The 15,158-nt window shown below is 37.9% G+C and overlaps 1 protein-coding gene across 2 annotated transcripts; it reads left to right on the top strand.

The window, feature by feature from the left end:
- LOC123390352 (butyrophilin subfamily 3 member A2-like) lies at nucleotides 1-15,158 on the top strand. Of its 2 annotated transcripts, XM_045074276.1 has the most exons (10): nucleotides 1-281; nucleotides 982-1,110; nucleotides 1,670-2,017; nucleotides 10,624-10,905; nucleotides 11,023-11,190; nucleotides 11,511-11,531; nucleotides 11,627-11,653; nucleotides 12,461-12,487; nucleotides 12,696-12,722; nucleotides 14,170-15,158. In XM_045074276.1, exons 2-10 carry the CDS (start codon nucleotides 1,032-1,034, stop codon nucleotides 14,817-14,819), a joined length of 1,629 nt encoding a protein of 542 aa, XP_044930211.1. In that variant the 5' UTR covers nucleotides 1-281; nucleotides 982-1,031; the 3' UTR covers nucleotides 14,820-15,158. The 2 variants fall into 2 exon arrangements, with proteins under 2 accessions (XP_044930211.1, XP_044930210.1); XM_045074275.1 differs by having other exon boundaries at nucleotides 10,624-11,190.

Raw genomic sequence — 15,158 nt, 5'->3', positions numbered from 1 at the left:
GTGTGTCAGGGTGGCCAAAGGGAAGTGTACTGCTGAGGGATTCCATGCAGGGGCCATCTTTTTCTCAGTTGTCTGAACTCCCATAAAAAAACCTGGCCCCATGATTTGTAAAGTCTGATATCTTCTTGGCATTTTGGAGAAACTCTCCTAGGAGAGACTTATGGTCAGCCAAGAACAGGTGACTGAGAGGAATGGCAGAGAGTATTTATTCCTGGTGCCTGTGGCCATGAGTCTGAGAAGTTTCCAGATGCCTTCATCTCTGTAAGAAGAACATAAAAAATGTGAGTGTTGTATTTTGTGGGTGATGGGCAAGAGAGAGAGAACTGAGAGCATTTGGGCGAGGATCCTAGGGGTTGGCAGAGGACAGGCCACGTTACAAATGCTCCTCCATCATATAGGAATGTGGGGAGGGGGACGGGGTGGAATTCACTGAGGCCAAATTAATGTTTGTGCTAAACCCATCTCTTTCTGTGGTTGCTCATTGCCTCCTCTGTGTCTCTTTGTCCACCGGACAAGATGTTCTTGAGTTAGAAAAGAGATTAGAGATATTGTGGACAGATTTTTTACTGCAGAACATGGTTGTTAAGATGAAGACTGTTGGGGTGCCTGGGTGGCTCAGTGGGTTAAGCCTCTGCCTTTGGCTCGGGTCATGATCTCAGGGTACTGGGATCAAGCCCCACATCGGGCTCTCTGTTCAGTGGGGAGCCTTCTTCCCCCCCTCTCTCTGCCTGCTTGTGATCGCTCTCTCTGTCAAATAAATTAAATAATCTTTAAAAAAAAAAAAAATACAAAGACTGTTTCCTTGGGGAAGAGAAACAAAAGTTCTTTTTTGTGAGTGTTAAAGTCTTCTCTGATGTTCTCTGAGAGACATACTACAGTTGTTTGAGAGTTTCTGGAGGTAATTTCTTAGAATCACTGTGAACTGCCTTAGCTATCATGATTATTTTTACCTTATGGATTCCACTTTTGTCCTTAATTCAGTTACTCTCAGGACCTTACTGTGTGTCAAACTGTTGTCTGCTCTGAGAAAGATGGTGGGTTCCCTGGACTTCTCTGCACTAAGAGACCTCTTCTCTATCCTACTTCTCCAGGTGTCCATGTGGGGCTCAGGTAACAATATTTTTTTTATTTTATATGCTTAGATTGTTTTATTATCTGAACAGAAGGATTAAATTACTCCATCACTACTCAATATATACCTGGATTAATTCTAAATCCTTTATTTCAATATAGTGATTTATCTGCCCATACATGAGGGCAATCAAATCATTATATGAATGAGAGAGAAGAATCAGGTGGAATTATTTCACTAATTATTTTTTCTAATTCATTCAGACCTCTCCTTCATGAAGAATTCATTTTCTGATGGCCAAGACCTAATTAAAAACTCTGGTTTCATGATTTCCCAGCACTCTTCCCTCCTTCTTCATAGAATTTATCACCATTGCAATTTTAAAAATCATTTGTTTAATAAGAGATTAGCCTGTTGACTGGGTAGAGATGCCCTTTGTCTTGTTCACTGCCATCTTCAGCCTGAATATATGCTGCAGAGAACTGATATGTGAATAGCAGAATGTCTATGGGATTCTACTAGGCCAGTAATGATGCTGTGTTCCAAAATGCCCAGGAAGGTCATTGATATTCTTTTCATGGTGGCTCTATTCCACAGATTCATTCTTGGTCATTGGCCCATCAGAGCCAATTGTTGCCATGCTGGGTACAGACACAGTGCTGCCCTGCCGTGTGTCCCCGGCCATGAATGTGGAGAGCATGGAGCTGAGATGGTTCCGCTCCCAGTTCTCAGAGGCTGTGTATGTGTATAAGGATGGAATGGAGCAGGCGGGAGAACAGCTGGTAGATTTCAAAGGGAGAGCAGAGTTGGTGAAAGATTACATCACCGAGGGAAGAGTCGCTGTGAGAATCTATGGTCTCCGGATCTCAGACAATGGAATATACAAGTGTTTTTTTCAAAAAGGCAGTGACTATGAAGAAGCCAGTTTGGAGCTGAAGGTGATCGGTGAGTAATTATCTGAGACTACAGATCACTCTACGGGAATCTAAGTGTTCTGCATTTGATTTTGGTTGGGGCGAGGTGGGCATGACGAACAGAACACAGACAAAAAGGCAGATATTCTTGGAGCTGGTCAACATCCTATGTTGGTTAAATGGATTTAACCTGAAGTTTTCTTAATCTTTTCATACATATATTGTGCTGTACTTTAAAATTTAATGACTTCCATAAATATCTACTATACAAATAGATCATTTATTTCCCTGGTATGTATATTTTCACACATTTTGAAGGAAGGCATCATGACTACCAAAATGTACCATTACTGGCAAAGACCAGAAACCCAGCTGGCTGTTATGATGGACAGAGGTTCAGCTGGGAATGTCAGTGGCTGAGTCTTGAATGCAGTGTGGAGGAAGTGACTGTGGGGATTGTGACAGGGTGGACTGGTATTGCAGAGAATTAAACTTGTCATCACAGGATTGAGGCCAGAAATTAATCGATGTGCAGTGACTAAGTGAAGCAGGAGTAGCTTTTGAGGAATAAAAAGAGAGAGCTTAGTGTGAAAAGCTGAGATGGACTGAGGTTGGTCCACAGGATATTGAATTGACCACTGTAAATTTTATCATCATCAGTGCTGTTTCTTTTTTAATTATAATAAAATTATAACTCATTGTATCAAACTCAAATAATTCAGAACAATATAAAATACAAAAATACAAATTGATAATCCTTCCTTTCCCTCCAATGTTCCTTTTTCTCCTCCTAAGTACCTAAGTAACTGTTAATACCAGATTGTCCTATGTTCTTTATCTCTTTTTTATATATTTATATAAAGATATCAATAATTATATATAATAATAAAATAAAATACATAATATAATTTGTAATTATAATAACTTATATTTATATAGCAGAACTTAATCTCTGTTCCTAAACTAATCTTTTAAGATGTTTACATTAACTCTTTGGGACGCCTGGGTGGCTCAGTTGGTTAAGCAGCTGCCTTCAGCTCAGGTCATGATCCCAGCGTCCTGGGATCGAGTCCCACATCGGGCTCCTTGCTCAGCGGGGAGCCTGCTTCTCCCTCTGCCTCTGCCTGCCATTCTCTCTGCCTGTGCTTGCTCTCCCTCTCTCTCTCTCTGATAAATAAATAAAATCTTTAAAAAAAAAAAGATGTTTACATTAACTCTTTTAAAAACAATATTGAAACTTTGAGCCCTCAGTCAATCATGCTAGTATAAAGTTTTGTCTTAGTTCTTACTGGAGCTTCTGTCCCTCTTTCCCTCGAGTAGTAATTACACAAAGGTCCTATGTGGCCCAAAGCATTCAGAGGAGAGTTCCAGTCTTGGGCCCTCCCTTGTTAGTGCTAGGATACTCATCATCTCAGGTTTTGTTACATCTCTCCCCTTGACTCCAGTTATTAAATCACAGATATTATTAAAGACCTTAAAAAAAAAGATTATATTTATTTACTTAGAAAGAGAGGGCGGAGGGAAAAAGAGAATCTCAAGCAGACTCTCTGCTGAGGACAGAGCTCCATGAAGAACTCTTCATGGAGCTTGATCTCATGAACTGAGACCATGACCTAAGCTGAAATCAAGAATCATATGCTTAACTGACAGAGCCATTCAAGTGATCCTATTAAAGACTTTTGATGCAACACTATAAGAAGCATCTAAAGATCTCTCTTTGTTAGGTTTTGGGAAACGTCCCAATCACTCTATCAAGGTTTCCTTCATTGACATTCTTTTTCCCACCTTTATTACACAATTGCTCTCACTAATTTGTGTACTCAACAATGTAGCTAAAGAGTCTTATTTATGCAGTCCTACTTTAAGCCATATATTTCTGAAGCTGAAATATTACAATCAGAATCAGAGAGGGGAAAGTTTAGAGGAAAACTCAAGCAATAGTTAATTCAGCACAGCTAACAACACATTAAAATGTCAAGTAATTTTCTGCTCCATATACACAAATATATATATATATTATATATATGTCAAGTAATTTTCTGCTCCATATACACAAATATATATATTATATATATATGTATATTATTTTATATATTATATATATATATATAAAATCTGCCATATATACTGTATACACATACACTTAGCCATTCCCTACCCCTATCCCCTCTGGTAACCATCAGTTTGTTCCCCATAATTAAAACACTATTTCTCTCTCTCTCTCCTTTTTTTCCTACTTTGCTTCTTTGTTTTGTTTCATAAATTCCACATGTGAGTAAAATCATATGGTATTTTTCTTTCTCTGACTTATTTTGCTTAGCAGTATACTCTCTAGGTCCACCCATGTCATTGTAAGTGGCAAGATTTCATTTTTTTTTTATGGCTGAATTATATTCCATTATATATATACCACTTCTTTACCCACGTATCAGTTGATGGATACTTGGGCTTCTTCAGTAATTTGGTCTGCTATCATGGGGGCCTTGACTGGCTTACAGGTGCCCACGTGGTGAAGAGGGGCAGAATCCCAGGAGGGACAATATGGTCTGAGGATTCCCTAGGTCACAGGAAGAATGGATGGCACCAAGATCAAGATGCTGTGCTGTTCCCAGGCATAAGATCTGGGAATCCAGCGGAGAGCAGCAAATCCTGGTGCCAGATTTCTGCTATAAACTGCAAATCACCAGGCTGTTGTCTGACCACTTTCCTGGGATAGGCCGGCAAGCCTAGTGAAAACCTTCCCTAGAGAAACTACATTTGTCCCCATCTGACAGTCTCTGAAATTTAGAGTTTGCAAACTCTGAGGCACACCTGAGATAAGAAGGCTCAAACACAGGCAGGGTGAGTCCAGGGTTCAGAGGGAAACTGAGGACACAAATAAGGTGATTGATTGTTCTTCTCTGAAGGTTCACTGAAGAGTAGGGGTCCAAACTTTCAGCTCTGAGGCTAGAGAGCAGGTTACAGCCATTTTCCTTTGCCCAACAGTGCTGAAAGACTTCAGGGGGCAAAATAGCACCACTAATTGGAGGCTGGAGCTGTGTACACCAAGCCCTACCTTCTTCCACCCTGGAGACACATTTCTACTAAAACAAGTTATCCTGAGACTCAACGCAGTTGGTCCATCCCCCAGAAGACCAGCACAAATAACTAGTCACACCAAGTTTATTGATCACAGACTGCTACCAAGTTTCAGCTCTAGGGGAAATAAGATCTAATTTCTGTTTCACTTTCATTCTTTGAAATTATTTTTATCACTTATTTTCTTACATTTTCCAATTTATTTTTTATTTTTTAAATTGTAATATATATATAGTTTATACTTATCTAATTTAATGTATTCTACATTATTATTATTATTATTATTTATTTATTTATTTTGGAATCTAGATTCTTTTAGCAAGTAGACCAAAATACACCCAGGATCTAATTTTGTTTTTATTTGGTTTTCTTGTTTTTTATTTTTGTTTTTCTTGTTGTTGGTGGTGTGTGTGTGTGTGTGTGTGTTTTCTTTCTCTTTGATTTTTGTTTTTTGTTGTTGGTGTTCTTTTTTCTTTCTTCTTTTCTTTTCTGAACAAAATGATGAGAGAGAGGACTTCATCCCAAAAGAAAGAACATGTGGCAGAACTCCCAACCAGTGATTTAATTAATACAGATATAAGTAAGGTGTCTGAACTAGAATTTAAAACAATTATAAGGATACCAGCTGAGCTCAAAAAAAGCATAGAAGAAACTATGTAAACAATACATCTGATAAATGGTTAGTATCCAAAATCTACAAAGAACTTATCAAACTCAACCCTCAAAAAACAGGGATCCAGTTAAGAAATGTGCAGAAGACATAGACACTTTTCCAAAGAAGACATCCAGAAGGCCAACAGACACATTGAAGGATGCTCAACATCACCCATTATCGGGGATATATAAAACAAAACCACAATGAGATACCATTTTAAACCTGTCAGGAGAGCTAACATTAACACAACACAAGAAACAACAGGTGTGTTGGTGAGGATATGGAGAAAGGGGAGAGAGGATCTGAAGCAGGCTCCACTTCCAGTGCAGGGTTTGATCTCATGATCCTCAAGATCATGACCAGAGCCAAAATCAAGAGTTGGACACTTACCTCACTGAGCCACCCAGGCGCCCCTGCTCTAATCTTCATTATTGCCCTCCTTTTACTGTCTTTAGGCTTCAGTTGTTGTTCTTTTATCTAGTTCCTTAATGTGCATGGTTAGGTTGTTTATTTTAGATTTTTCTTGCTTCTCGAGGTAGGCCAGTATTGGTATACACTTACCTCTTAGTACACCTTTTGCTGCAACCCACAGGTTTTAAACCACTGTGTTTCCATTTTCATTTGTTTCCATGTGTGTTTTTATTCTTTGATTTGATTTCTTGGTTGACCCATTCATTGGCTAGTAACATGTTGTTTAACCTCCATGGATGTGTGTGTGTGTGTGTGTGTGTGTGTGTGTGTGTGTGTGAGAGAGAGAGAGAGAGAGAGAGATTTACTTCATGTTTCATAGCATTGTGATTAGAAAAATCGCCTTGAGGCCTGATCTGTGACCTAATATGTGATCTATTCTGAAGAATGTTCCATATGCACTTAAAAAGAATGTTTATTCTGTTGTTTTAGAATAGAATATTCTGAATATATCTGTAAAGTCCATCTGGATGTGTATCGATCAAAGCCATTGTTTCCTTGTTGATTTTCTGTTTAAATGATCTGTCCCCTACTATTATTATATTATTATCAATTAGTTCCTTCATGTTGGTTATTGTCTTATATATTTGAGTGCTCCCATTTTGGGAGCATAGATATTTACAATTGTTGGACCTTCTGATTGGATTTTCCCTTTTAATATGATATAGTGCTCTTCTTTATCTCTTGTTATAGTCTTTATTTTAAAGTCTGGTTTGTCCCATGTAAATATTGCTACTCAGGCTTTCTTTTGACATCCAACTGCATGTTAAATGTGTCTCCATTCTGTCATTTTCACTTTATGGGATTGAAAGAACTAATGAAATTCAGCCATTCTTGTTTTCTAAGCTGATGGCTTTGGAGAAATGTTCTCCTTGTGTGTTGTCCTGTGTGCTCCCCCCTCTCTCTTGCCATTCTCCATAACTATGGCTCCCTTCCTATCATAGCACCCATAATCCCTTTCTCCCCTAAACCACATCTCCCACCTCCTACATTTTTCTATGTGGCTCTTCTCTCCCTTTAGTTATGGAGTTTGTTCCATACATCCTCAGGTCAATTTGGGGGACATTTAGGGTGATTTGATAGTTATATAGTGTGTTCATGGGATGAGGTGAGCCTAGGGTCCTCCTGTTCCTCTGCTATCTTCTTTCCAATGGAAGTTTGTACCTCTTAATCTCCTTTACTTATTTCTTCCATCCCACACTCCCTTCCCCTCTGACAACTGCCAGTTTATTTCCTGTGTTTATGAATTTGTTTTCGGTGTTTTGTTTGTTTGTTCATTTGTTTTGTTTTTAGATTTTACATATAAGTGAAATCATGTGATCGTGATTTCTTGGTTATGATCATGATTATAGAAATTCAGAAGTATTACATAGTCTGATCTGCCAACATTATCTATGTCTTTTTAGTTTTTTAGTGCTCTTAGATGTACACCTTTATACCAACATCAAAAAAATATTTCACCTTCCTTCCTCCTAATATCTTTTCTGTAAAATATATTGAAATATAACATACAAAGAGAATTTGCTACCGATTTTAAATGCCACATAATGAATATTCACAAAGTGAATACACCTGAGAAATCAGCACTCAAATCAAGAAACAGAGCTTAATTAAAATCCAGGAAAATCCATTTTTTTTCTTTTTCAGTTATGATTTTCTCAGGAGTAATCACTATTACGATTTCTAATCTCACAGATTACTTTTTGTATGTTTATGAAGTTCACATATGTGGATGGACTCTTTTGTCTGTTTTTATTTTGCTCGTTTTTTGTTTTTGTGAGATTTTTCTATGTAATTAAATGCATATGGCTGTAGTTCATTCCTATCTCTGATTTATTGCTTTGCTTTTTACATTTATATTTTTAATCTATATGAGTATTATTTTGGTATTAGAGTTTATAGAACGCTTAAAATATTTGTTCCTAATTCTATCACTTATTTCTATACTATTAGCAAATGATATAGAAAATCTGTACCAATTTACAAATGCCTATTTTCCATAAACTCATAACAACAGGGCAAATTATAAATACTTTGCGCTTATAATGACAATATCATAGTGTTTCTATTTCTAAACCTTATTCTCTGCCCAAATTTCTTAATTGTAATGTTTTTATTCATTTTTGCACGTGTTAGGCCTATCTTAAATTAATATTTCTTATTTTATTTTTCCAACAAGGTATCTGTAGACTTACTTTATCCATCTTCTTTATGTATCACTTTAATAAGAAGAGTCCAAATCCTTTAGGTCTTGAAGGAAAGAGTGACAAACTCTTCTGAGCCTTGTTACTGTGATCCCACTCTAGATCTCCTTTTTTTTAATTTATTTTTTCAGTGTTTCAAGATTCATTGTTTATGCACCATACTCAGTGCTCCATGCAATATGTGCCCTCCTTAATACCCACCACTCTAGTATCTTCTAAGTAGAAAGCAAAGTTTTTCAGTTCCAAAACTAACCTCATATAAATCGTGTCATTTTTTTTCAGTACCTTTTTTATATCTGTTCATTGGCTGATGTACATAAATCCAATCTTTAGAAGCACTTGATTGATTATATATCTACACTTATCTTCTGTTAGTTAAACTTTGCCTACCTAGTACAGCTGCTTCTATGCTCAGGAATGGGCATCCCTTTCTGTTCTCCTTTCTCTCTCTCTCTCTTTTTTTGAAGAATTATTTATTCATTTGTGTGAGAGAGAGAGACCACAAACACAGGCAGCAGTAGGCAGAGGAAGAATCAGGATCCCCATTGAGCAGAGTCTAATGTGGGACTTGATCCCAGGACCCTGGGATTATGATCTGAGTGAAGGCTGACACTGATTGAGCCACCCAGGTGTCCTGTTCCTCTTTCTTAACATAGGTATAGTTTTTGCTTATTTCAGCTTAGAGCTTCTTTGGTTATATTCTTCCAGGAGACACAAGATCTATTTTTGTCTGTTAGTATTTTCTTCTTAGGCCTTGACTGTTGCATTTTGCTCATGACCAGTTTCTTTTTTTCCTCTTTGATGTCTTTTGTTTTCTATTTCCTCTTAACTTCTTTTTTTTAAAGCTTTTTATTTTAATTCAAGTGTAGTTAACATACATTGTTATATTAGTTTCAGGTGTACAATATTGTGATTCAACAATTCAGTGTGCATCATGGTAATCTTCATCTATTTCACCCCCTCCACCCCACCCCCCAACACACACAACCTCTGGTAACTATCAGTTTGTGCTCTATAGTTGAGTCTGTTTTGCTTATGACCAGTTTTACTCACTTCTATTAATTTCCTTTGTTCGGGACAGTTGGCAGCTCCCTCAAACAATTCTGAAAATTGTCTTTCAGATTGCTTTCTGTTTTTTAGAAGTGTGGCCCTCCCAGGCAGGTCAGGATTTGGTAATAAAAATTATTAGCTGCATTATTTTTATCCAAAAAAGACAAGATCTCTGAGGTTTCTACTATATTTCCTATATCTGAGGAATCAGAGTAGGACTGAGCTAGGTGTAAGAGGATCCATACCATGAATATTAAATTTTAAAAGGATAAAATAATATATAGCCTTAGAAGCCAGGATAGCCATTATTCTCAAAGAGAAAATGGATTTTTCTAACATTCTGGTAATGTATTGTTTTAATATAAGTGACATGGATCCCCTAGTGGGCCCATGTGAAAAGTTAAAGAGGAGAGGTGGTAGAGAGAAAAGAAATAAATGAGAGTGGAAAAGTTAAAAACAGTAAAAATAGATCAACTCCTTCATGGAATAAGGCAACCTTCATCTTTTAGATATTCTCCACTCAGGGGAAGAAAATTTGGAAACATTACAAAATGATATTGTTTAAAGAAGTCACTACAGAAGACTCAGTTTAATCAAAGATAGCCTTCCTTAAGACTTCAATAAGTGAAACAGATAGATATAGGATAGATATAGAAGTATTGGTGTTTTTCTTTTTCTTTTCTTTTCTTTTTAAGATTTTACTTATTTACGTGACAGACAGAGATCACAAGTAGGCAGAGAAGCAGGTAGAGAGAGTAGAGGAAGCAGGATCCCTGCTGAGCAAAGAGCCCGATGAGGGGCTGGATCCCAGAATCCCGGGATCATGATCTGAGCCGAAGGCAGAGGCTTTAACCCACTGAGCCACCCAGGCAGCCCTGGTGTTTTTCTGAAAGAACTTAACATTTGTAAAATTTACTCTGCTCTTTTCCTTCTATGGCCAATTGCAAATATCCCTGGGTAGAGCAGATGTGGTGGGCATCAGTAGTCCTAGTATCAGCTTCAAATTTCTTGAGATTTAGCTACAATTACCCATTTTTTCATGAAGGAAGAAAAGAAACCCTACCCTCTCTTCCCACCAAGAATGATGGTGCTTCGTCCATGTCCCCACATTGATGTTATTGTGTAAAATTAAGGACTCTGGATCAAAGGTGTCTAGGTCTCAAATGACTTTCTCCTCTCCAGGCCTGGGTTCTGGTCCTCGTGTTTTTATGGTAGGTCCAGAAGATAAAGGAATAAGGCTGACATGCACAAGCAAGGGGTGGTTTCCCCAACCTGAGGTACAATGGACAGATGCAAGAGGGGAGAAGATACCATCTCTTTCTGAGGATGAGAACCAAGACGATGATGGGTTGTTTCAAATAGAGGCATCTCTCATTGTGAAAGACAGTTCAAAGACAGAAGTGTCCTGTTCCATGAAGAACCCCTTCTTTGGACAAGAGCAGGTGGAAACCATTTCTATTCCAGGTCAGTGTTGCTCATTTGGGGGACAGGATAGTTGTGAGGAGGGGATATTTAGGAATTGGGATGGGATAGGATTGCTTGGTAATGTTCTTAATCAGGTTTTGGGGATTTCTGTATCAGAATCTTTCTTCCCTAGGACCTCTCCTTGGAAGGGAGCATTTGCTGGGACTTTCCTCTTACTTGGGATTTTCCTCAGTGCTGTTGTGTTTTTGGCCTGGAAAGAACGACAGGAGAAGAAAAGAGTACAGGAAGTTCAAAAGGAAAAAGAGAAAGAAAGTGAAGCCAAAGGTAAAACTGTGAATCAGGCTGGGTGGAATCTATGAACTTATGGGCTTCTAGCTGAGCATATGGATGGAATCTGTTGGAACAAACAGACATGAGTGCATTTAGTTAGAACCTCACAACCTCCAGTAAGACATGGAGAAAAATATAATAGAGTCCAATGGAGAGAGAAAATTCACTGGTATTAACATGGAGTTAGAAGAATTGGTTATAGTAATTCTCAGGATGAATTTCTTGATCTAGGTATGTGGAAGTGCATTCAGGATCTGGGCTTAGGTAATATAGTCTAGAAAATAAACCGTAGACTTGTTTTCTTTCCTTTTTAGAGTTGCTTAAGAAAGAGCTTGGTAAGTGTTCCATTTTTCTTTGTTGTAATAGATGAAATAGAGTCCTTCCTCCACGCTATGTACTTTGCATCTCACAGGTTGTTGTTCCATTTCAGACAGAAGGAAGGAGTTATATCAACGGGGTGAGTAATATCAATGTTATAGTTGGACCAAGCATCTTGTCTATCCCTCTGTTCTGATCATCTCCTGTTCACCTTGTTAGTGAGGGAGGGCTTCTCCACCCTAAATAGGATAAGATATTTAGACACATGACACCCACCACTGGACATATGAGCTTGACAGCAGTTTATTAATCACCTATACTCACATCCTGGGGGGGGGGGAGGACAACATAAGCCATGCAGGATCACATGTTGCACTTGGGAACAGAGAGAACCAGCAGGGGCTGAGGGAGGCAAGCTTTTTAGTAACCATAAGATGAGGTGCTACTGGTTTCTTTGGAAGTATGTGATTGGCTTTTTTGGAGTAATTCTGCAGGCTGATAGGGAGCTGACGGCCATTAGGTTGAGGACCAGGTGGGGTTCAGCTGGCTCAACTGATAGGAAAATTAGTTGAGTGTGGATTTTCTTCTACTGGGTGGAAGCATATCTGGTGAGAGCAGGGGTGCTTACAGGTATTTAGAGACCTTTGAAGCTCAAAGTCATCAGGCAGCACATGAAATTTTAGGCTTTACAGTACACTTCTCCTCTCCCAAAAAAGTCATAACCTCATATTTTATCACAATATGTTAGTGGGATGTGAGAAATATGAGAAATAAAAGAAGGCAAATACCCTAGAATTGTCATTGAAGTGATGAACACAGAAATATAGCACTATCATAAAACTTCATGTGGTTGATTTCATGCAAATTTCACATGGTTGCAGCAATTTAATACTCTGGAGTGAAGGTCTTGTGAATGGGAAAATCTAATTCCTTTGTTTTATTTCAGACTGGAGAAAAGCAAAATTGTATGCTGGTGAGTAACTCATGTTGTCTTGGGACTTCAGGTACCCCAAAATTTCATGAGGCATTTCAAGGGCATTTTTCAGAGATGTGGTATATTCCAGAAATTTTATTTTGAATGTGGGAGTCCAAAAGAATAAAGGAATAAGGGTTAAGCATCCCACTGGTTGAGAAGACATGTTCTTTATGTATTTTCCCATATGATTTTTTTTTCTTTTTAGACTGGAGAAAGGAACAATTCAAAGCAGGTGAGCGACTTTATTATTTTATCCCACATAATCTCTTACACAAATGAGAAACTCTTACATTTATATAAACTCCCAGTAAAACCTGGTTGGTGATTCATTTCATGATTTTCAGTTCAGTCTCAATCTCATGCTGAACTGTGACAGATTTCTTACTTTTCTGATATCATTCATTCATCCAGCATTAATTTATAGAACTATTTATTCAATGCCAAATAAATAAAGCAGATCTGATCTCTGACTTCATGGAGAAGTACATGTACAAATTGTGATGAAGTTTGTGAAGGAATAATAAATTTCCATGAGAAAAAAAATGATATATTTAAGGAATTTCCCCAAGGAACTGATTTTTAATCTGAGACTTAAGTGATATGGTAGATTTATTAATGGGAATAACAGTGCAAGAGCAACTTGGTCAGAAGGATGTCTGTTACACTGGCCTGAGGCAGAGGAGCTTGTTGCATCTCAGTGTAAGTGGAAAACCATCTTAGAATCTTTCCAGAATTATTAGTTGATTATCAGTTTCTAGTGCATGCTGGTTTACTCTGAATATCCCTGCATCCACAAATATTTCCTAGTCAATTTAATTCTCCAAAAACTAAAGCAAATTCTACTATCCCCACATACAAATTCTTATGAGAAAAAATTCTAACTGTTGAAGATATTTTATTTGAGAAGAAACAAATTACTGCAGGTATTAGTACTATTGCTGCTATTACTGCTGGTATTAGTGTTACTATAACTATTGGAAGCTTAAAGAATTTACCACGTGTTCATTATGAGTAAGACACAGTTGTAAGTTCTCTACACATTATCTTGTTTATTTCTCACAACAGTCCTATGCTGAGGTATCATAATTGCATATATGATTATGAAGGTAAATTAAGGACAAGAGAAGCAAAGTAGCTTCAAAATCACACTTACTAAGGATAAATTAATTATAAAAATTCATAACTGTCTGACTACAAAGTCTACAATTTCAACCATTAGAAATCTAATAAAAATACATGAGAAGTAGGTGACTTAATAATTACATAATAAATTATATCAAATGAAAATGATACCAAAGAAGCTTAATGAAAGTAGATACACTTTGATTGAACTCTGACAGGGCTTTCTTATTATGTCAAGCATTAGAGAGCAGCTAGAGGGGCCCCATCTTGAAATACCTGACTCTGGGTATCTTCAGACCAGGCAGACAGCCCTCTTGGTTAGATAGTCTCGACCCATCTGGAACAAATGGTTACTCAAGATCATCCAGCCTTGCCTTTCTATGATATATACACATATCTCCTGAGGAAGGACACAGAACAAACCATAAATTGTCTTACCTCCTCTTCTGTGGCTCTCCCTCTTATTTTCCTTCATTCTCTTTTCCCTGTATTTGCATTTTTCCTAAGGCCAATTGGTCTTCACTGTGGAATGACCTATTTCCCCTCTATACCTGCAGTTGCTGTTACTCTGGACTCAGAAAGAACTTCTGGCAGTCTCATCATATCTAATAATAAAAAACAAGTTTCTTTAAATGTTCCTCAGGACGGTGATGCCTCAGTATACCAAGGAAAAGAGGAATCTGAAGCTGTCTTAAGTGCTCTGGGCCAGAATTCCTTTGAAACAGGGAGATATTACTGGGAGGTAGAAGTCAATATTGGGACAGAAGCTGGACCTGAAACTAAATGGGCTGTGGGTGTTTGTTTAGATTCAGTAACAAGAGATGGATGGTTTGTAGAAAGTCCAGAGAAGGGTTTCTGGGTGTTAGCATACAAGGAAGGAGAATTCAAGGTTCCCATCGCCTCAGAGTCACTGTCACCGAGACAGCATCATCAAAGGATAGGAGTTTTCTTGGACCAGGAAGATGGAGATTTGTCATTTTACAACATGCTTGATGGGTCTCACATCTTTTCTTTTATTGGAATTACCTTACATCAGACCCTGCGTCCTTATTTTAGCCTTCAGGGTGCTGGCACATCTGTGACCATCTGCACAACTTCAGATGACACTGACAATTATCCTGATTCTTCTCCAAATATCTCTGTAACTCATTTAAGGAGTGGTGACATGGGTGTCCCCCAAGAAGCTAACCATCTATTACTTGCATAAGAAGTGAAGTGTCAGCACCTCTGCTGCTCTTGCTCAGGCTTCTTATTGGTATGTTCTCCAAGAAAGCTGTCCTTGTGTGGAGAGTAAGTCAGCTTCACTAGGTGTGATTTCAGCCCCTTTCAGAGAGGCAAAGGCAGAAAGAGAAATGGGACAACTGAAAAATATCTGGGGGAATTTCCTCTTGTGTTATTTTTGGGGAAATACAGTGTCTTTTTGAGCAGCAACAATTTGTCATAAGAAAATTCCCAAAAAATGCATGGCCTCTCCTCTGTTCTGGTACTGTGTATTGAAGTAAATATTTTTAAAACCACATTAAAAGAAAAATCTCTCTTCCTGTTA

The sequence above is a fragment of the Mustela putorius genome, unplaced genomic scaffold (genome assembly GCF_011764305.1).
Source record: "Mustela putorius furo isolate JIRA1106 unplaced genomic scaffold, ASM1176430v1.1 tig00537327_pilon_pilon_pilon, whole genome shotgun sequence".
In the NCBI taxonomy this organism is placed as follows: Eukaryota; Metazoa; Chordata; class Mammalia; order Carnivora; family Mustelidae; genus Mustela; species Mustela putorius.
Note: the sequence above shows the minus strand (reverse complement) of the source record. Positions and strands in the feature narration are given on the sequence as shown.